Consider the following 24,298-nt stretch of genomic DNA (forward strand, 5'->3'; position numbering starts at 1 on the left):
ATTCATCTGCGTAATACTTCTCGCCGCATTTAACGACGTTCTCCAGCGTCTTTGTCCATGCTGTCTATAAAGTGATGGAGAGTTACATTGATGATATAGTTCACGTCGAGTCTGCGACATTTTTTCAGATGCCTGTGAAGTCTGCCAACGCTTGAAGAGTGTGGAAGTGTGTATTGTGAGTGATGTACTTGACATCATGAACTCATCTAGCAAAATTGCCTATGAATTGTACAACTATTTCCAATCATTCCAGTAATGTCATAATTTATTATAAATTTAACATAATGTTATAAGTTTTAATGTGTTTTACAAGGACGTTTTTCAGTGCATTTTATGTGGACTGAGAAGTGATAGTTATCTCTGTCATCTTGTTAATGTATCTTGTTAATGTAGGCATTTCACAGAAAAATAACTCTGACATAAATTTTGTATGAAACTTTAACAATAGAACTTTATTGCTTCGCTAAGAAAGATTAGCCACCTCCATTCGAATATCATGATATATTCATTTAACAGTAATTAATAAACTAGATGTGATAAATACTTACGATTATGATCATAGTGGGATGTAGCCTTTTTGCAAGAGAAGAATGTTCGTAGTGTCGAAAATTATCCACAGCGTTAAGAGGGAAAGGTGATAGGAAATTTCTTGCATAAACCATGTTTCAAAATTTACATTATAATTATTTCCTTTGACAAATTATTTAACAAAAAGATATGAAAAATCCCAAGTGAATAGGCCCTAAATAATAGTAACTGCAATAGTATGCACATATAAAATCAGTGTTAGGTTTGTGAGGTAGACCTATTCCAACTGGCGCCGGTTCTATCATTTTCATATCACTCAAGGAATCTATGATACATGAAGACACGTTCTTCTTCCGAATTTACATGGAGTAATGTCATTAAATTAAATAGACACTTATAAAAATCCGTAAGTTGTTTTTTTTCCGATATTTACACATGAATGCACGGCGTTCACAATTTCACCAAGTGTCCATAAATTCGTTGCCTTTTTTCTCGAACATCTGTAATCCAATGGGTCTTCTTTGTTCACTGTTGCACATAAAGAATTTTCGTCGGGAGTATCGTGGAAAGAAAACTACACACACTCATTAATGTATCACAATAGACTGAATGTCATAGTAATCCCAAACGAATTGTTTTATGACTTAATCGAAAACATCACAACAAAGTATGAATTACTCTTTGCGTCAACATGTAATTTCTCTTGTGACTTTTCGTATTTACACGTTCTAAATTGCATTCTTATTTTGGGTAATTTAATGAAGGTGCACTATCGGATACATCTTAGATATCCAGATGTCATCTTCAGTAAATTAACACAAATTTTACAGTAGATTGACATCAATGAAATTTCGTAACTATTCCTTGCACAATATTCTCTCGTTCAGGATTACTATGAAACCAATTTCTCAGTTGATAACAATTAATAAATAAGGTGGACGCACACGTGTGCTACACAATATTATTACGGAAGCCTGTTCGTTCGTGTGACATCAATATTTCGTAGTAAAATGTCTCCACCATCTTTCTTCTTCGTATTAAAGCTTAATGCCTCGGCGCCTGGACTGTCAGTGGGTACTTTACGATCACAGTTGTTCGTCGCACAGTCTTGGATTCTCCAGTCCGATCATCAAAACGAAGGCTTACAGCTGGCCTTCAAACCAGAAAAGAGCTGGAATGCTAATGTTGTTAATACGTGTTAAGACTAACTATAGTCTTCTCCCTTCTTCACAGCGTCTGAAAGATTCTGCAGATATTCCGCACAACCGGATTACACGGTTGGGTTTCCGGAACGAAGTATTTCTTGTCAGCGATATTTTGTTCCGCTGGGTGAAATGGTGTGGCCATCGATACTGATACTCTCAATGCTTGCTTCATGTAGTATTTGCGCCTCAAGCCGCAATTTCATCCCCCGGCTGTTGAGGTCGAACATCACTCAACTGTCTGGTATTGCAGTACTTCCTGGTACTGCAATGTAAGAATCACGAACAGCAAAGTTTCCGTTGCTGAGTCAGTGCGGGATGTGTTGAAGATGATCTGGCCTAGAGGCGGATCATGAGGTGATGAATCTGGATTTTATTAATACGTACGTTAAATCTCTTTACGCCATCAGTACCAGTCTCTTCATGTAGATACGATGAGCTCCACTGGTTAGCTGCAGGTCTCTCGAAGAACTTGGCCCAATTTTTCTTTGGCGGACGACCGGACACTGTTGCGATTGTCGACAGAATGTGCATCTTGTTTCTTGTAGTTCGTTCGAGAGCTGTCGACTGTCGGTTACAAGTAGATTAAGACTGATGGACTGCGTAGTTTCACCACCGCATTCTCTGTGTCGGAGCCGAAGACAGATGCTCCTGTCGGTGACGTGACGTGACGTCACTGCGCGGAGTGCTGCCGCGTGTCGCCGGGCGACGCTCGGTCAGTCTTGAAACACGTCCGGTGCGGTCCGGGCTTAGCGCCGGGGCCTGGAGGCGCGGTCGGTGTGTGCCGGGCGGCCTAGGAGCATTCGAGCGGCGACGGGCTGGTGCCCAGCATGAACGGCGGGCTGATGGGTCCCTGGCGGTGGTAATCGGCCGCCGCGGCCGCAGCCGCCGCCGCCTGGTAGGCGTCCAGGCCAGAGTCGCCGCCCCCGCACTTGTCACCACCGCCGCCCTTGCCTTCCTGCTTCAGCACCATGCGACGCCACTTGGCTCTCGCGTTCTGGAACCACACCTGCAACAAGTCATCAACCGTGAATCACTCATGTATCAGGTCCAGTTGCTGCTGCTGCTGCTGCTGCTGCTGCTGCTGCTGATGATGATGATGATGGTGGTGGTGGTGGTGGTGGTGGTGGTGGTGGTGGTGGTGAGTGGGGGCAGGAAGGTTACGTTCTGTGACCAACACACACACACACACACGACAGAGCGTACGTGCCGAAATATGTGATACATGTCTATGACAACGAACAACACTGATCTGCACTGGAAATACATTGAAGAGCCAAACAAACTGGTACACCTGTCTAATATGCAGAAGTTCCGAAACACGACGTGGCACGGATCGACTAATGTAAGAACCTTCAACATCGCAGCGCGTCAGCAATCGTTGATTAATATATTAAAAAAACTAGAAACCCGCCTCGATTGCGAAAAAGCACCTAGTGTTAACCTAGGTTTCGGCGTAGATAACTACACCTTCTTCAGAACAATAAAACCCACAAGTGCCTAAGAAGACATTTGTTTATAAATGTATAGCTACGGTGTTCTTTTAATCATTGGCAAAGGTCTTCTTAGGCACTTGTGGGTTTTATTGTTCTGAAGAAGGTGTAGTTATCTACTCCGAAACCTAGGTTAACACAAGGTGCTGTTTCGCAATCGAGGCGGGTTTCTAGTTTGTTAATCGACTAATGTCGCAAGTAGTACTGGAAGGAATTTACACCAGGAATTCTGCAGGGTTGTCCGTAAGAGTAGAGCGATGGAGATCTCTTCCGAACAGCACGTTGCAAGCCATCTCAGATATGCTCCATAATAAAATTACCAAATAAGCACGAACCAGTCCCCAAATCTCTTTTTATTTATTGACTTTTGCAAATCAATTTCAACTGATTAACGGTAATCATCGGAGCTTTCAACGAGTATGTCTTAAGCACAGGGCAGACCTAAAGTGATCACTTTATGTTTGACCTGTGCTTAAAAAGTGAATAAATAAAACAAGATTTTGGGACTGGTTGCTGCTTATTTCGAAATTTTATGGTTTACGATCGCTGTACAACTTTGGAACCACATGGAGCCCACCATTCATATGCTCAATAACAATCATAACTGGGCAGTTCGGTGGACAGCGGAAGTGTTGAAACTCAGAAGAGTTTACCTGGAGCCACTATGTTATTCTGGACGTGTGGGGTGTCGCCTTGTCCTGCTGGTATGGCCGAAGTCCGTCGGAATACATAATGGACATGAATGGATGCAGGTAATCAGACAGGATGCTTACGTAAGGATCACCTGTCAGAATCGTATCTAGACGTATCAGGGGTCCCAAAGCGCTTCAAGTGCACACGTCCGACACAGAGCCGCCACCAGCTTGAACACTCCCCTGTCATCATCCTGGGTCAACGCATTCATGAGCTTGTGTCCATACTCGTACACTCCCATCCGCTAGACACAATCTGATACGAAACTCGTCCGACCAGTCAGAATGTTCTCACTCATCAACAGTCCACAGCCGACAGTTGTGACCGAGCGGTTCTAGGCGCTTCAGTCTGGAACCGAGCGACCGCTACGGTCACAGGTTCGAATCCTGTCTCGGGAATGGTTGTGTGTGATGTCCTTAGGTTAGTTAGGTTTAAGTAGTTCTAAGTTCTAGGGGACTGATGACCTCAGATGTTAAGTCCCTTAGTGCTCAGAGCCATTGGAACCATTTTGAACTAAAAGGGGTCTGCTGATATCGGTTACAGAATAGAAGGACCGATAACTTCAGCAGTTCGGACCCATAAGACATTACTACTACTGAACACAAGAAACAAATCTACAGCTGTAAATTCAACTTCATACTTATTCATTATAGCTGCGAATAATTTACGTTGGAACGATGACATAGATAATTTTGTAGGGAAAGCAAACCAAAAACTACGATTTATTGACAGAAAGAAGATGCAATGGGTATACCAAAGACACTACTTATACTACGCTTGTCCGTCCTCTTCTGGAGTTCTGCTGTGCGGTGTGGGATCCACATCAAGTGTAACTGACGGAGCACGTCCTAAAAGTTCAGCGGAGGGCAGCTCATTTTGTATTATTGCGAAATAGGGGAAGAGAGGTGTCCCCGGTATGATACGCGAGTTGGGGTTGGCGATTTTCGCTGTGGGACGAAATTTTAATCACGATCTTTGCCGTTAGAGTATGAAAATATTTTGTTGGCGCCCACCTACAAAGGAAGGAATGATCATCATGATAAAAGAAGAGAAATCAGAGTGCCCATAAAAAGATTTAAGTGTTTGTTTCTCTCATACGCTCCTCGAGAGTGGAGCGGTAGAGAAACAGCTTGAAGATGGTTTGACGAACCCTCTGCCAGAGTGAATTGCTGAACTCACTTAACTGTGAATTGTTGAATGATCATGCAGATGTTTATGTAGATGTTCGAAATGACTCAGCTTTCCCAACTTCTTCTTCTTCTTCTTCTTTATCGTCGCCTTGTCCCACGTCACGTAGGGTCGGCGTTGCTCTTCTGGATCCTTCTACTCCATAGTAATCTATCCATTGCCTCTTCCTTCTTCCATCCTTTCTCCCTTAGGTCCCCGGATATCTTATCCTTCCATCTCATCTTCGGTCTTCCTCTCCTTCTCTCTCCTTCAATCTTTATATCTTCAACTCTGTTTCCGATAAACTCTTCCCCTTTTCTCTAAGTGCCCGTACCACCTTAGTCTGCTCTCTTGTAACTTTTTCCCCATGCGTCCCATTTTCACAGCTCCTCTAACAAATTCATTTCTAATCCTGTCCTTCCTTGTTACCCCACACATCCACCTCAGCATCCTGATTTCCACCACTTCCATCTTCCTTTCCTGGGCTACTGTGATTGGCCATGTCTCTGCCCCGTATATCGTAGAAGGCCTTACCACCGACTTGTACACTTTCCCTTTCAACCCAATGTTCACCTTCTTGTCACACAACTCTCATTTTCCTCCAGTTGTTCCAACCGCAATTTATTCGGTGTTGTATCTCGCTTTCCAGTCCTTCGTCCCTCTGTTTTTACCACCCTAGGTATTTAAATTTGCAGACCGATTTCAGTTCACCATACTGGATCTTGCAAGACCTCATCTTCACATCCTTCAGTGCTAAATATTCTGACTCAGCTCACCCAACAGACGCACTCTTTTGTTACTGTTTCTCCACTGAGAATATTGAGTCGTGGCGGCTCACATAGATAGTGCCACTCTGGTGGTTTATCTTTCCTGCCACGGTCAGGGCGGTAAGCAGCGCCCTCTGGAGCCCATGCGTGGAGTCCTGGGGGGAGGGGGAGGGGGGGGGGGGTGCTCCGGAACGTGGTGGAAGACGGTTGTCGGGTTGACGCAACGAATGTGGGGCCGGACCTATCGCACGGAGATATACAAGTTGGCTCTGAACGGAAGGCGCCGTAGCAAGCAGCGGGAAGCGGGCGTCCTGTAATTTGTGTGAAGGAGTCACGATTTTTGCACTGGATGTCCCGGTGGTTCCCGAGAGTTGCGGTGACTGCTTTCGGAGAAGAGAATTGGTAAGAGCTTGTACGCTCTCTCCGTACGATGTTGCTGCCTGCCATTATAAACGGGTGAAAATCAGGCGCTTGTATTGACTATACAGGAACTGATGTAAAATTACATTTGTGATTGAGTCTCACTTGTACTGTGACAATTTAGAGGCGAAAACTATGGTGGTTTCATTCGGTCTGGTTCTTTGCTGTGCAACTAAGGGAGTCAGTTATTTGGGGTAACTGAGGGAGCATTATTATGTTGGTCTAAGTGATACGTTCTCCACGTTTTGTCTATGGCTTTGCGAATCGAAATCGTGGGGGAGTACACGTGTGAGTAATTTGCTATTGTATTGATGATTATGTTGTAAAGACTGTTCTCTGGTGTGTTAAATCACGCGCTGATTTGTAGCCAATCTAAGCAGAAGTTACCATTGCTACTTGCTTATGTGCTACTGGCCTTATGATTGGTGTTGTCTGTCTTTTGACTGTGGGTGTGCTTAAGTTCAAAAAATAATAATTACGGGTTCTATTCATAAGGGGTGTCTAGTAAGGAAATTGCTTAAGCTTTTATCATATGCTGGTCTGTTTGCCTATCACATTGGCTTTCTGTGCAGTAACTGAAGGAATGTGTATGGTGTATGTGTATTGTAGGCTGACTAGTATTTGAACTGATGTTGAGCTTAGGGCGAGATCAGCATCCCGCGAACACGCACGCCGCGCGTCGTTAAATGTTCCACTATTGGGAAGCCAGCTCTGTGTTCTTGGATTGTGTAGGGATACGTGATGAGTGCATCGCTATAGTTTTTCGCGTGCTAAATTGCGGGGTGTCGGTGACGTCCTCGGGCTAGACTTGTGATGTACGTTACGTCGAAAGGGAATTAAACGTATCAAACTTAAGAGAGCTTTTAGTTTGTCGATTGCGGCAATAACTTCCTGTGTGGGGAGATCCTCTGAGGGACTTGTATTGAACTGTTGCAGTGCAGTGCATCTGAAACGTGCTGCTTAAAACTTGGGACTGCAGCTCTCTGATGTTATATATTACTGTTTAATCTTAAATGTGTTGGATGAAATATAGTTGTTGAGGATTATGTAATTTTGATCGCTGGTTCCTTAAAGGAAGTATTTCGTTTTAAAATATGTGTTCGGTCAGAGCCTATTTAAATATGATTTTAACTTATCATTCAAATTTTCTAGTCTTGCTTTCTTAAAAGGCTTTCAGTTAAATGATTGCTATTTGCCTGTTTAAATGTTTGTAAATTTTTGAGTGACTTAAAGGAAAAGAACATTATTTTGTAATTTGTACTGACTGTTCCTTTTGGGTAATACCTGACTTATGTGTTCAATAAATGTGTCTAATCAATGGTGATGCACTATTCTATTGCTAGCCTACCCCTTCCACTTGCAATGGTACTTGAATTACGTAACCATTACGGTAGAACACCTGAGCCTCTCGATACCAGTAATATTCTACTGTGTTTCTGCAAAGCAGTTAACATATTTCTGAGACAACATTGATATGTTTATATTGCAATGTTATTATTCTTGTGTGTATTCTTTCTTTTGTCACTATGATCTTTGACGTACTTGTAACTGTGATTTTTGAGCACCCCCCATGAACCATGGACCTTGCTGTTGGTGGGGAGGCTTGCGTGCCTCAGCGATACAGATGGCCGTACCGTAGGTGCAACCACAACGGAGGGGTATCTGTTGAGAGGCCAGACAAACGTGTGGTTCCTGAAGAGGGGCAGCAGCCTTTTCAGTAGTTGCAGGGGCAACAGTCTGGATGATTGACTGATCTGGCCTTGCAACATTAACCAAAACGGCCTTGCTGTGCTGGTACTGCGAACGGCTGAAAGCAAGGGGAAACTACAGCCGTAATTTTTCCCGAGGACATGCAGCTTTACTGTATGATTAAATGATGATGGCATCCTCTTGGGTAAAATATTCCGGAGGTAAAATAGTCCCCCATTCGGATCTCCGGGCGGGGACTACTCAGGAGGATGTCGTTATCAGGAGAAAGAAAACTGGCGTTCTACGGATCGGAGCGTGGAATGTCAGATCCCTTAATCGGGCAGGTAGGTTAGAAAATTTAAAAAGGGAAATGGATAGGTTAAAGTTAGATATAGTGGGAATTAGTGAAGTTCGGTGGCAGGAGGAACAAGACTTCTGGTCAGGTGACTACAGGGTTATAAACACAAAATCAAATAGGGGTAATGCAGGAGTAGGTTTAATTATGAATAGGAAAATAGGAATGCGGGTAAGCTACTACAAACAGCAAAGTGAACGCATTATTGTGGCCAAGATAGATACGAAGCCCACACCTACTACAGTAGTACAAGTTTATATGCCAACTAGCTCTGCAGATGATGAAGAAATTGAAGAAATGTATGATGAAATAAAAGAAATTATTCAGATAGTGAAGGGAGACGAAAATTTAATAGTAATGGGTGACTGGAATTCGAGTGTAGGAAAAGGGAGAGAAGGAAACATAGTAGGTGAATATGGATTGGGGCTAAGAAATGAAAGAGGAAGCCGCCTAGTAGAATTTTGCACAGAGCACAACTTAATCATAGCTAACACTTGGTTTAAGAATCATGAAAGAAGGTTGTATACGTGGAAGAACCCTGGAGATACTAAAAGGTATCAGATAGATTATATAATGGTAAGACAGAGATTTAGGAACCAGGTTTTAAGTTGTAAGACATTTCCAGGGGCAGATGTGGACTCTGACCACAATCTATTGGTTATGACCTGTAGATTAAAACTGAAGAAACTGCAAAAATGTGAGAAATTAAAGAGATGGGACCTGGATAAACTGAAAGAACCAGAGGTTGTACAGAGTTTCAGAGAGAGCATTAGGGAACAATTGACAGGAATAGGGGAAAGAAATACAGTAGAAGAAGAATGGGTAGCTCTGAGGGATGTAGTAGTGAAGGCAGCAGAGGATAAAGTAGGTACAAAGACGAGGGCTGCTAGAAATCCTTGGGTAACAGAAGAAATATTGAATTTAATTGATGAAAGGAGAAAATATAAAAATGCAGTAAATGAAGCAGGCAAAAAGGAATACAAACGTCTCAAAAATGAGATCGACAGGAAGTGCAAAATGGCTAAACAGGGATGGCTAGAGGACAAATGTAAGGATGTAGAAGCTTATCTCACTAGGGGTAAGATAGATACTGCCTACAGGAAAATTAAAGAGACCTTTGGAGAGAAGAGAACCACGTGTATGAATATCAAGAGCTCAGATGGCAGCCCAGTTCTAAGCAAAGAAGGGAAGGCAGAAAGGTGGAAGGAGTATATAGAAGGTTTATACAAGGGCGATGTACTTGAGGACAATATTATGGAAATAGAAGAGGATGTAGATGAAGACGAAATGGGAGATACAATATTGCGTGAAGAGTTTGACAGAGCACTGAAAGACCTGAGTCGAAACAAGGCCCCCGGAGTAGACAACATCCCATTAGAACTACTGACGGCCTTGGGAGAGCCAGTCATGACAAAACTCTACCAGCTGGTGAGCAAGATGTATGAGACAGGCGAAATACCCTCAGACTTCAAGAAGAATATAATAATTCCAATCCCAAAGAAAGCAGGTGCTGACAGATGTGAAAATTACCGAACTATCAGTTTAATAAGCCACGGCTGCAAAATACTAACGCGAATTCTTTACAGACGAATGGAAAAACTGGTAGATGCAGACCTCGGGGAGGATCAGTTTGGATTCCGTCGAAATGTTGGAACACGTGAGGCAATACTGACCTTACGACTTATCTTAGAAGAAAGATTAAGAAAAGGCAAACCTACGTTTCTAGCATTTGTAGACTTAGAGAAAGCTTTTGACAATGTTGACTGGAATACTCTCTCTCAAATTCTAAAGGTGGCAGGGGTAAAATACAGGGAGCGAAAGGCTATTTATAATTTGTACAGAAACCAGATGGCAGTTATAAGAGTCGAGGGGCATGAAAGGGAAGCAGTGGTTGGGAAAGGAGTGAGACAGGGTTGTAGCCTCTCCCCAATGTTATTCAATCTGTATATTGAGCAAGCAGTAAAGGAAACAAAAGAAAAATTTGGAGTAGGTATTAAAATTCATGGAGACGAAGTAAAAACTTTGAGGTTCGCCGATGACATTGTAATTCTGTCAGAGACGGCAAAGGACTTGGAAGAGCAGTTGAACGGAATGGACAGTGTCTTGAAAGGAGGATATAAGATGAACATTAACAAAAGCAAAACGAGGATAATGGAATGTAGTCAAATTAAATCGGGTGATGCTGAGGGAATTAGATTAGGAAATGAGACACTTAAAGTAGTAAAGGAGTTTTGCTATTTAGGAAGTAAAATAACTGATGATGGTCGAAGTAGGGAGGATATAAAATGTAGACTGGCAATGGCAAGGAAAGCGTTTCTGAAGAAGAGAAATTTGTTAACATCAAATATAGATTTAAGTGTCAGGAAGTCATTTCTGAAAATATTTGTTTGGAGTGTAGCCATGTATGGAAGTGAAACCTGGACGATAACTAGTTTGGACAAGAAGAGAATAGAAGCTTTCGAAATGTGGTGCTACAGAAGAATACTGAAGATAAGGTGGATAGATCACGTAACTAATGAGGAGGTATTGAATAGGATTGGGGAGAAGAGAAGTTTGTGGCACAACTTGACTAGAAGAAGGGATCGGTTGGTAGGACATGTTTTGAGGCATCAAGGGATCACAAATTTAGCATTGGAGGGCAGCGTGGAGGGTAAAAATCGTAGAGGGAGACCGAGAGATCAGTACACTAAGCAGATTCAGAAGGATGTAGGTTGCAGTAGGTACTGGGAGATGAAGCAGCTTGCACAGGATAGAGTAGCATGGAGAGCTGCATCAAACCAGTCTCAGGACTGAAGACAACAACAACAACAAGCGATTGTTAGTTGTTGAGTTGTTAGAGTCGGACCTTGAGAAAGTTAAGTGTTGGACGTGTCATGTTGGAAAGACGCATAACGTAGTCCGCTTATAAAATGTGACCTTTAACAGTGACCGTGAGAGAGATGTTTTCAAGTATGTTTTGTGTTTACGTGATATTGCAATAAAGGCAATTAAAAGGAAGTGTAACTCAATTTCGAAGTGCTGATTATTATTTTACATCGACATTGTCCAGCGCATCTACAAAACTTTTGAATATAGCAGAATAAAACCTAGGCCTCTTTGCATTCGAGCTTGGAATCATAACCACCTAGATTTTCAACGATTGAGCCATGATTTCACGACGAGACCAGCGTGGGAAACACAAAAAGATGAGTGCCTAGTTTTTGATTATTACATGAAGTGACTTTATTAACTGTGCTCTAATGACACCTGCCACGTAATATGACTGTTGTTGCCCGAGAATTTAGCAGCGTGAGCAACACCACAATCATTAAATTTTGACCTTTGTTGTGGTAGGGTTGTTAGACACTCCGCAGCCTATTGAGCTGCTTTGTGTCGAAACTGTGTTCAGAATACCCCTCTGACCTCTGACACCTCAAATATGCTCCGCCTCCCTCTATAATGGGAGGTCTGCCTCTCGTGTTCATTACACAGAGATGTCCGGTCACTCTCGATCAGATAGTGTACGTCTCGTGTCACTGTTTCTAGCTGCTGGCGAACCACGCTGGAAAATGCGTCCACGTTCAGATCGCGTCCGAGAACGGCTCTTCTCGTATTCTTACGGTTTCTGAGCGTTTCCAAGCAGGCTGCCACTGGTGTGGAGCAGGTGGCGTGTCCATCTGCGGACAGCGCCGTATTTCTGTGGACAAGGTAGTTTGCGCCCTGCGGCAGCGGCGCGCTCCGGCCGGAAGTGCGGCGTGCCTGCGCTGCAATTAGCGGAAATAGACGCCCGTGGCGGCGGCGGCGGCAGCAGCGCCCATCCGTCACCGGCCGACTCGTTTGTCCGCGCCGCCGCCGACGCGGGCGTCGTGCCAGCCCGAGCGCAGGCACGCGCAGGCGACAACAGCCGCCGGCCGCCAGACGGGAATTACACGCGTTCGACAAAATAGTGTAAACACCCGCCCGATGCCGAGTGAGGCCACCTTCGGCATCCACAACAGCCTCAACATTCCGAGGGATCGGCGCATACGAGATGTCCCCGAGGCCTGTAGCCTGAAGGGACAAAATTACAGGGACGGCAGAAGGTCCTAAAGTAAGCTCGCCGGCCAAAAAACTAGTCAGTCTAGTGTGGACGATTCGTTGCGCCTTATGACGTAGCGATCCAGTCACGTGCTGAATCGCGCGCACATTGCCTCTAAGTGCAGCGTAAGACGGCAGCGATCAGTGACACATTGACATTTCAAGCGGCCATTGTACGTAAACGTGGGTCAGTGTAAGGACGTGACAGAGTGGCAAAAAGGGGCAATCGTATGAATTTACTGGATTTCTTGGGGTTTCACGGCGGGTTGCTTAAGGTATCTAAGGTACAAATGGTTCAAATGGCTCTGAGAACTATGGGACTTAACATCTTAGGTCATCAGTCCCCTAGACTTAGAACTAATTAAACCTAACTAACCTAAGGACATCACACACATCTATGCCCGAGGCAGGATTCGAACCTGCGACCGTAGCTATAGCACGGTTCAGCACTGAAGCGCCTAGAACCGCTCGGCCACACCGGCCGGCCGTATCTAAGGCTGTGGTATAACACACATGACCACAAAACGCGGCGTCAGAATTGTGATCAGGGAAAGCTGCTGACTGAGACAAACCTGGGAAGCTTTTGAATCAAAACCGCTTCCCAGGCCGACAGGAAGGGCTCTAGGCAGTGAATGAAGACCCATCTCAACCGGTCGGCGAGAGATCAATCGAAGGAAACTGCACGCAGCGAATGCGTCTGGATTCCGTCGCCCTCCAAGAGGCCATTGCTCATACGGGCACATACGGACGACAACAGCGAAGTTCAGTCGGCTGGCTTTCTCAGTACTCCCCCCCCTCGACTGGCCTGCAAAATCACCTGACTTGAACCCCGTAGGAAATATGTTGCAACAGCTGGTGAAACGTCGACATCAGCATCCCCGCGATCAGATCCTAAGCGGGTGGTTTAACCTGGATGCGACGTACCTGCAGAACCTTGAGAATTAACTTCATAACCGAACCCAGGCGGTCATCGAGTCCAGGGGCCGAACTACACGGTATTTATGACGCTTGTAATCATTTCTAGGGGTGACTAATCCTTTATGCGGTTAGCTTATTTTGAGATGTGTGGAACCAGTGGTCATATATGTATATGTCAGGTGGTACGAGCTTTTGAACGAGCAGTTCGTGTCAGCTACAAATATATTTTGAAAATTCGGCTTTGAACAAAACACAATTTCTTGCCTTCCTTTCTCCACTCATGCATCTCTCTGTGATATAGCACTCTCATTTTACTTTACAGCACATGGTGTAGTAAAATAAGGGGTAGAACATCGGTGATGCAGATGTGGTGAAGTGAAAAATAGTCACATACTCAGAGAACGTAGGCAAGCAGATGCAGGGATCAGGCTTCGACAATCGGTGCAAGGTGGTACCAGAGATGGTTTGCCACTGCCTTCCTCTGACCTATTGTGAATTGCCTATCTGTGTCGTGTGGATGACTGCGATGAGTAATTACACACTGTACCGCTGGGTTTTTGTAGTTAGGGGGGACGGGGGCAACCCAGGGAGAGTGCGTAATCTGATCCCGGGACATAGCCTACCCGTCTGGAACGTCACCAAGTTGGTCGTCGACCTTAACAACTCCATCCAACAGACAGATGCCCTCACTTCGTAAGACACCATGGAGAGGTATGGAATTTAATACAGGACACTGGTGCAACGACTGGCGAGTAGGACCTTTACGCCGCCACTTTTCCTCCCATTGTCGGTCAAATACTGAGAGCGAAAAATTTTTCACCTCCAAGATTCGAACCAGCGCACTCCCGATTCGAGCGCCACAGCACAAGCGTGAGTTAGCGAGCTCGGCTTTTTAAGTGGATAATATATCTGTTGAAGAGAGAAAATCAAGAAACTGTTTTACTCAACAGTAAATACTCAAGGGATATCTACTGATGAAAAAGGATGCACATGGTGGGCTAACATAAAGAAAATCCATGTCGAGTAGGGTGCGTGTGAAGATTCTAATCGCTTGTGACTCATGTACAGATTTACAAGAAACTGCGTCGGTAAAGTAACTGAGAACTGGCCAAGTTTTTCGACACAACAGAATTGGAATATGCGCTGTACGACCGAACAAGAGAAGAAGCATCAATTAGCACCCGTCAGATTGCCGGTGAAGGGCACACTTAGAAAGCTGCATGCAATATGGAGGGTACTGATGGAGCGTTAGTTATAAACCTACCAGAAACAACGTCTCCATGTACTGAGGTCAAATAATTTTCGAACCCAATGTTGAATTCCATAAATAGTTTATCCAGTGCAGCACTGCAGTCCATAAAATCCTAAAGCTTGTATTGTTCATAGAACTTCATAGCAATCGCCGTAAATGTTTAGGGACTCCATAAATCTGGATGGGTAGACGGATATCTGAACCACACTCCTATGAAAATAGAGTTGGGTGTGTTAAAATCCACATGTCCGAAAGAACAGACACCATATCCATATAAGTGTATAGTTCTGGCAATACCGGCCATGATCTTCTTCTTCTCCTGCGGGACTTGGGAAGGATGTATTCCACGAGTAATCAGTATGTAGGGGTCGGACACTACGAATGTAGTGTGTGGGCATACAAGGTGAGAATATGGGTCTCGCGGGAGGCGTGCGCGAGATTGTCCCTGCAGTCGCGCTGTCCTCTGTGCCCTCGGTGGCTCAGATGGATAGGGCGGCTGCGGTGTAAGCAGTAGATCCCAGGTTCGCGTCCAGGTCGGGCCACACATTTTCACCTGTCCACTTTTATATATATCAACATCCGTCAGCAGCTGGAGGTATTAATATGATTCTAATTTCAATCTAGGCGGCTGCAGGTCATCAATGGTGTCTGTTCTTTCGAACATGTCCGACAGAACAGACACCATACCCATTTAAGTATATAAGCGGATGCTGTTTTTTCCGCTTTGGTGTATGCAGCATGAATCTTCGATACGGTGCTCTTGGAAGACTAGACACTACAATTACCTCGTTCACGGAAGCATCCACCCTACGAATACTAACAATCTGCCCACATTCGAATTCACTTACCCGCGACATAATGCACTTACACAGAGCCCTGTTGTGACCACAACTGGCAGTCGCAAGGTACTGAGAGTACTGGACAAGTGTCGTTCGAGGTCTAACACAACAACAGAGCCGGCCGGGGTGGCCGAGCGGTTCTAGGCGCTACAGTCTGGAACCGCTCGACTGCTACGGGTTCAGTTGCTTCGGAGAGGAGACCAGACAGCGAGGTCATCGGTCTCATCGGATGAGGGAAGGACATGGAAGGAAGTGGGCCGTGCCCTTTCAAAGGAACCATCCCGGCATTTGCCTGGAGCGATTTAGTGAAGTCACGGAAAACCTAAATCAGGATGGCCGGACGCGGGATAGAACCGTCGTCCTCCAGAATGCGAGTCCAGTGTGCTAGCCATTGCGCCACCTCGCTGGGTCGACCGCTGCGGTCGCAGGTTCGAATCCTACCTCGGACATGGATGTGTGTGATATCCTTAGGTTAGTTAGGTTTAAGTAGTTCTAAGGGACTGATCACCTCAGCTGTTAAGTCCCATAGTGCTCAGAGCCATTTGGACCATTTTTTGAACAACAACAGAACTTGCAGGCTTGCATAGCATCCGCGTCGATGTGAAGCACGCATTTATCGTGGTACTGCCATCTTTTTGTCCAAGCGACGGCGTCCCCCTACGGGTAGTGAAACAGAACTCTGTGCCACGTCTTTTCAGACGTATTAGCAGTGAAGTTTCGGAACAGCGGCCACAGAAAACTACGACATACGGGGGGAAAACGTATGATAAACTGCTGTTTAGCCTTCACCGATTACTTGCTGTCTCGGGATATTTCACTGCGGCAGCTCCCGAACGTCGCGCGCTGTTATTTACCGGCGACGGCGCCGTTTCTCTCCGTCTCCTTGCCTCTTTTTCCTCCCTCCCTTCCTTCTCCCCAGCAGCTCGGCGCCCTCTGCGGGTCGGAACCAGCCGAGGAGCGGAAAGAAGAAGGAGCCAGGGCGCGCCTCAAAGGCGGGTGAAATATGCGCGCCGGCGGCTGTTTTTGTGCGCGCGCCGCCTGCGGCGTGTTACTGATTATCCGCAGGCCGCGCGCGCGAGCGTGTGAGTGCGGGTGTGAGTGAGTGTGTGTGACACACGCCACGGCGAGATCAGACGGCGGGCGCGAGGCGCGGGCCGCCGCCCGTATAAACGGCGCTCCGCCCCATTGCGCCGCGGCGCTGCCCGCCTGCGGGCGTCGCGCCAGACGCCGACGCCGACGCCGACGCCGACGTCGCAGGAGCTGCGGCCGAGGGCCCAATTACGCGACGCCCACGCGCCGACGCCTGACGCCGACCGGCTGCGGCTGCAGCGCCGAAGCGTGCTCTGCCGGCAAACTTGCCGTGCCTGTTTGGGGCTGCTGGCAGACTGTTTGGGTACAGCCCGACTCGCCGCAGAGCGGGTGCCGTGTTTCCTTGAACCGTGTCAGACGTTCTGGTAGACTCAAAGAAACAGAGAAACTTCCGACGTTTTCGACTAATATAAACTACTGGCCATTAAAATTGCTACACCACGAAGATGACGTGCTACAGACGCGAAAATTAAGCGACAGGAAGAAGATGCTGTGATATGCACGTGATTAGCATTTCCACAAGATTGGCGCCGCTGGCTACACCTACGATGTGCTGAGATGAGGAAACTTTCCAACTGATTTCTCATACACAAACAGCAGTTGACGGGCGATGCCTGGTGAAACATTGTTGTGATGCCTCGTGTATGGAGGAGAAATGCTTACCATCACGTTCCCGAATTTGATAAAGGTCGAATTGTAGCCTATTGAGGTTTATCATATCGCGACATTGCTGCTCGCGTTGGTCGAGATCCAATGACTGTTGGCACAATATGGAATCGGCGAATTTATGAAGATAATAAGGAACGCCGTTCTGGATCCCAACGGCCTCGTATCACTAGACAGGCATCTTATCCGCATGGCTGTAACGGATCAAGCAGCCACGTCTCGATCCCAGAGCCAACAGTTGGGGACGTTTGCAAGTCAACAAGCAACTGCAAGAACAGTTCGACAACGTTTGCAGCAGCATGGACTATCAGCTCGGAGACCATTGCTGCGGTTACCCTTGACGCTGTATCACAGACAGGAGCGCTTGTGATGGTGTACTCAACGACGAACTTTAGAGCACGAATGGCAAAACCTCATTTTTTTTCGGATGAATCCAGATTCTGTTTACAGCAACATGATGGTCGCATCCGTGTTTGGCGACATAGCGGTGAACGCACATTGGAATCGTGAATTTGTCATCGCCATACTGGCGTATCACCAGGCATGATGGTATGGGGTGTCATTGGTTACACGTCTCGGTCACCTCTTGTTCGCATTGACGGCACTTTGAACAGTGGACGTTACATTTCAGATGTGTTACGACCCGTGGCTCTGCCCTTCATTCGATCCCTGCGAAACCCTACATTTCAGCAGGATAATGCACGACCGCATGTTGCAGTTCCTGTACGGGTCTTTCTGGATACAGAAAATGTTCGACTGTTGCCGTGGCCAGCACATTCCTCAGATCTCTCACCAATGGTGGCCGAGCAACTGGCTCGTCATAAAACGCCAGTCACTACTCTTGATGAACTGTGGTGTCGTGTTGAAGCTGCATGGGCACCTGTACCTGTGCACGCCATCCAAGCTCTGTTTAACTCAATGGCCAGGCGTATCAAGGCCGTTATTACGGCCAGAGGTGGTTGTTCTGGCTACTGATTTCTCAGGATCTCTACACCCAAACTGCGTGAAAATGTAATTAAATGTCAGTTCTAGTATAATGTATTTGTCCAATGAATACCCGTTTATCATCTGTATTTCTTCTTGGTGTATCAATTTTAATGGACAGTAGCGTACCTTTGGATCACCTACCACGAAAGACAGACCTATCTATCTGTCACGCTAGTTAGACACTGCCGGAAACATCTTCCGCGAACATATAGCGTAGTAGCATAGCTTCCAGAGCGTCATCTTTGTCTAGCATTTAATAAGGAATACTCGTAGCCAGAAGGTTCACTTTGGCGCAAACGTGTGATGCAAGCAGGTAACCAAGCCACGGTTACGCGCTCCTATTTTGTACAGCCAACTCAGTTTGAAAGAGGTCAAATTGTCGCCATCCGAGAGCCGTGTTGAGATGCGTCAGCAATATCAGTGATCACATGAACATTGTCACAGCCGCAGACGATGTTGTGGACATCCAAACAGCACAGCCCATGCAGCACTTGTCAACACGAACTGTTCCAAACCAGTCATTAGCAATGGGACTACTGGCACGCACACGTCTACCCCATCTCCCACCCACGCCACTCCATCGACGTGCACGACCCGACTGTTGCCGTCAGAGGATCGCTTGGAATGGCTCGCCAGGTCTTCAGTGACGAAAGCAGGTTCCACCTGCAAGTGACGCTCGTTTGCTCGTACGACCTAGACCTGGTGAGCGTTACCCCATAGCGTGCATTCGTCCAAGACACTTTGTACTAAATTTTCGCACCCCAGCCCATTAGCCTTGCGGTGCGGATAGTTACACCTATTCCTCACCTTTGGTCTTTCGGGAGGAGACGCAAACCACCACTCGGAACATACAGAATGTTGTTAGATCCGTTCTTTTGACGTCCTTGCGACAGGAGGATGATGCCTTGTTCCAACAAGATAATACTCGCCCACACACTGTCCATGGGACCAAACGGGACTCTACAACACGTGTAGCAATTTCCCTAGCCATCACAATCTCCGGAGTTGTCTCCAATCGATAAGATGAAACGAAATGTCACTCGTACGACTCGTGGGCCATCAACTGCGTGGACAGATCGAGTAGATGTGGAATAACGTATCCCAGGCCAGTTTTCGCCATCTGTACGAACGACTGGATGCCAGAGTCTGAACCTGCACTGCCGCTCTTGGAGGCTACACCAAGTACCAGTATGGGTGTTTCAGGATGGGTCGATACCTGATATATCGGAACTTCTTGTGCTGTTGATCTGTAAATGTAATCATTTCATGTACTCCATATGCACTGTTGCAACAATAAATCTTGATTGAATTGGAAACCTCTAAAAAGGTATACTACATTTTTCTCCGGCGGTGTATGACACTGGCGAAACAACATTAGAATTCCAGAAAAATGTGATCATTCCTACTCCAAAGAAGGCATTTGAAGGCAGATGTGAGTGTTACCGAACCATAAGGCTTCAGAAACAGACTTTCGTTTAACAATAATCTATTTATAATACGACAAATCATTGAAAAACGTAGGAAATTTGACTTAGAATCGCATTTAGTCTTTTTCTATTGATTAGAAGAAAGCCTTGATATGGTAAAAGGAACCATTTTGTGAAAAATACTGGCAATGAAAAGGTTTTCCTGTATACCTTTTTAATACGAAAGTCTTAATGTACATACTAAAATAATTGTAAGTTCAGATACGAAAAAGTCGGATCTACTTTTAAGAAACCAAGGTGTTCGACAACCATATAGTTCGTCACCCACTTTATTTAATGTAGTATACTGACGTCCTGGTTATGAACTCGAAAGATGAAATATAGAAATTAAAATAGGATCTAGCGTAACATTAAATACTCTCTGACATGCAGATGACCAGAGCTTATACAAAACGCAATGCACTACAGCTTAACTACATCTGCAAATAAGACGAAGATAATAACTTTCAAAGGCAAGAAATCAGCCAGATCTAAAATAATGATAACAAAAAAATTTTAGAACAAGTATCCTACTTCAGCCATGTAGGACGTGAAATTAGTTTTAAGTATGACAAAGACACTGCGAATAAGATTACTAAATATCAAGGTACATGCGAAACAACTGAAAGAACTTTAAGAAGAAATACAAAAAAGGCAACATTAATGAACTTTTATCAAGTTATGGCTGTACCTACTCCCGCATATGTACCCAAATCATGGACGCCAACAAAATAGGAAAAATCATGTGTACTGGCAGCAGAGGCGAAGTTGATGAGGTATGCAAGCGGCTGTGATAAAATGGATGGAGTAAGGAATGAAACCGTGAGATCAGATTTAGAAATCTTTTCAGTTAATGACAAGAGAGCATAGAAGAGAATGAAATGGAAGGATTGTGTTGGTAGAGGATAGACTGCAACAAAGGTAATGAATTATCGGCCAACTGGAAAGAGAGAACTAAGTAGACCTCGTAAGAGATGGCTGGATGATACCGACCGAAACCGGTGACAATACCTAGTCCATGGAAGGAGATGATGACGATCAGTTTAATCTTTTGATTAACAGTCTTCTTTTTCAGTGAAAACCACTAACGCACCGCTTTTTTTTAAATAAAGGTTGTAGTCAGAAGAAACAATATTATATTTCCCGACTTTCTGTTTTCAAATGTTGGGATGGATGGCACATACACAATAACCCATTGTTACGTCTGAGGATTTCGGAAGATTACTGCTGAAAACTTGCAAGACTTACAGCAAACATACACCCATCAGTGGGCAGAGTACCTAACCAAGTTCTCAGCTCACACTAGGGTGTGCAGTAAGGGCACCTTTTGTGACACTACAAACGTTAATACATGTCTGAAAGGACACCACCCAGATTCCGCAGATGTTGTACATTATATATAAACTAAAGATGGAGAGGGCAACAAAGGAAAGGAAATGGAGGAGATCTGTTGTCATCCGGGCCGGGACATTACGCGGAATCAGCGGCGGCGAGTGAAAATTACTTGACCGCGATTCGAACCCGGGATCTCCTGCTTACTAGCCACGTGCGTTAACCACTGCGTCATCCGGGACACAGTGTTATCGCAACTGCATGGGCTATCACGACTCGTCTCACGGTCGATCCATATTCCCATCGATCGCCACCTACCTGCAGCCCCTGTCCATTTCCTCCATGTTCGCTCTCTCAGATTCCCACAGAAGGTCGGACGTATTTGTGTATTCGCAATAAAGAAAGTGGATACATTGCCCAGCTAGGCCAATCAAATAATATGAATGCATATTGTCTGTCCTTTGCGACCGCCTTTGCGACCGCCTGAGGGAATCTCAGAGAGCGAACATGGAGGAAATGGAGAGGGGCTGTAGGTAGGTGCCGATCGATGGGATTGTGGGTCGGACATGTGCGGTAGGACTTGTGGATCTGACATGTCAAACATGGATATAGCGTATCAGTTCTTCATTATCAGATGACATCTGAATGTAAACTGACTCACTGTACATACCGAAGTATTAGGTGAGAAAGACGGGAAGATGGCAGAACTATACAGGATTAATGAAAATATTTTTATGTTCTGAAATACAGCAGTACTGCTACAATATACTGATTGTATTGTATGTACTTTATTGTATATTAACCGAGAACCCAGAAACGACGCAGTGGTCCACAACCCCACGACGACTACCGCCGTCCACTTCACCACTCTGCCGCCACGCACCGAACCCAGGGTTATTGTGCGGTTAGGCCCCCGGTGGACCTCCTAGGGAACGTCTCACACCAGACGAGCGTAACCCCTATGTTTGCTTGGTAGGGTAATGGTGGTGTATGCGTACGTGGAGAGCTTGTTTGCGCAGCAATCGCCGACATAGTGTATCTGAGGCGGAATAGGGGGAACCAGCCCGCATTCGCCGAGGCAGGTAGAAAACCGCCTAAAAGCCATCCACAGACTGGCCGGTTCACCGGACCTCGACCCAAGTCCGCCGGGCGGATTCGTGCCGGGGACCAGGCACTCCTTCCCACTCCGGAAAGCCCTGCGTTAGACCGCTCGGCTAACGGGGCGGGAAATATACTGATACAACGTAGTTTCAAATGACAGATAAAATTGTTTTGTGTCTATTACATCATCCAGCTTATTATCCAAAAATTGTGGATCCGAGTATCAGATTCTGAGTCCATTACAAAAATGTTCGCAACATCTCACAAAGCATTTACGATTTTGCTTCCATACAAACATGACTAACACCTCTACCCTGTTCCCACATTGTCTTGTTGATTTCATTCAGCAACAGCTTAAGACTGTTAGCTACACGTTTCTCAAACCACTGCTGACGCCGTAGAGAAGGACAGCGGAAATAAACGAAAGAAAAAGAAGTACATCTACATCCATACTCCGCAAGCCACCTGAAGGTGTGCGGCGGAGGGTACTTTGAGTACCTCTTTTGGTTCTCCCTTCTATTCCAGTCTCGTATTGTTCGTGGAAAGAAGGATTGTCGGTATGCCTCTGTGTGGGCTCTAATCTCTCTGATTTTATCCTGATGGTCTCTTCGCGAGATATACGTAGGAAGAGCAATATACTGCTTGGCTCTTCGGTGACGGTATGTTCTCGAAACTTCAACAAAAGGCCGTACCGAGCTACTGGGCGCCTCTCCTGCAGAGTCTTCCACTTTCGCGATTACTAAATGATCCCGTAACGAATCGCGCTGCTCTCCGTCGGATCTTCTCTATCTCTTCTATCTGTTTGGTACGGATCCCACAACGGTGAGCAGTATTCAAGCAGAGGGCAAACAAGTGTACTGTAACCTACTTCCTTTGTTTTCGGATTGCATTTCCTTAGGATTCTTCCCACGAATCTCTGTCTGGCATCTGCATTTTCGACGATTATTTTTATATGGTCATTCCATTTTAAATCATTCCTAATGGCTACTCCCAGATAATTTATGGAATTAACTGCTTCCAGTTGCTGACCTGCTACATTGTAGCTAAATGATAAGGGATGTTTCTTTCTATATATTCACAGCACATTACACTGGTCTACATTGAGATTCAATTGACATTCCCTGCATCATGCGTCAATTCGTTGCAGATCCTCCTGCATTTCAGTACAATTTTCCATTGCTACAACCTCTCGATACACCACAGCATCATCTACAAAAAGCCTCAGTGAACTCCCGATGTCATCCACCAGGTCATTTATATATATTGTGAATAGCACCGGTACTACGACACTCCCCTGCGGCACACCTGAAATCACTCTTACAAGTATCGGTCCCAAAAAGCTGATCCTTGTTTCGCTTCAGGGAAGGGTCCTCTGGCCACTTTCGTACAGTATCTACCCTCTTCTCACACTGTTCCACATTACTGCAGGACGAAGTACGCTCGCTTCTCCACTCCTGCCAGTAACACGGCGGCGGAAGCTTTTCAAGGCACCATCACGCCGGGCCAAATGTACAGTGAAGAGAAACTTTATACGAAGAGGTCTCGTCCCCGGTCGGCCCAAACGACAGCTGTTATTTGTATACGTGTGCATTAGCAACCTCTAGCGGCTGAGGTCCTCTCCACACTCGTTTTTCTGTCAAAAAAAAAAAAAGAGCGAGGAAAACATTCGTACAAGAGGCAGGAAGAAATAAAAATGAAGGAGCGAAGCGGCGAGCGGCGGCGTATTATTTGTGGGGGCCGGAGCACTTAGCACAGTTTTACGGCGCCACTTGCCGGCCCGGCTCCTTATCATTAAGGAAGGCCGTGCCGTCCGGCGCCCCTCCGCCTTCACTTATCGGGCGCATGCCCACCCAACCGCGAGACTTTAATGGCGACATTATCCCTCGCGACGGCGGACCGGCCGGTGACGAAACCCCGCTCGCCCGGGGGCGGCGCGAGCTTTATACCCCCTTTTACTGTCGGCGCTTTCTCCAGAAATCAAACGAGTTGAAATGAAAAGAAAGGGGAGCAGGCCGCGAACGAGGCGAGCCCCAGCGCTTTGTCCGAACCGTGCCTCGTTTCGCCGACTGAGACACTTTTTTTATTCCTCTCTTCGTCTCTTTTGCAGTTACGTATACCGCATCGGTTACTACAAACAAACGATTCGCGCTACCATCATAGCCTCGACGTATGTCGGCAGCGTGTTGTCCGTAAGGTGAGTCCTTCGTCACCGGGCGATATGCAGACGGCCAGCCGCGTACGCTATTCTTGTCTCTGCCATCGCGGCAACGATTTACGC

At 45.9% G+C, this 24,298-nt stretch overlaps 1 protein-coding gene across 1 annotated transcript in view; it reads right to left on the reverse strand.

Moving 5' to 3' along the window:
* Positions 1-388: 388 nt before the first annotated feature.
* Positions 389-24,298, reverse strand: part of LOC126267456 (LIM/homeobox protein Lhx9-like) — a 461,415-nt gene continuing 437,505 nt past the window's right edge. Inside the window, exon 7 of the mRNA XM_049972725.1 lies at positions 389-2,739. Coding sequence (XP_049828682.1) covers positions 2,524-2,739 — 216 coding nt within the window. The 3' untranslated portion in view covers positions 389-2,523. The remainder of the gene's footprint in view (positions 2,740-24,298) is intronic.

The sequence above is a fragment of the Schistocerca gregaria genome, chromosome 4, assembly GCF_023897955.1.
Source record: "Schistocerca gregaria isolate iqSchGreg1 chromosome 4, iqSchGreg1.2, whole genome shotgun sequence".
NCBI lineage: Eukaryota > Metazoa > Arthropoda > Insecta > Orthoptera > Acrididae > Schistocerca > Schistocerca gregaria.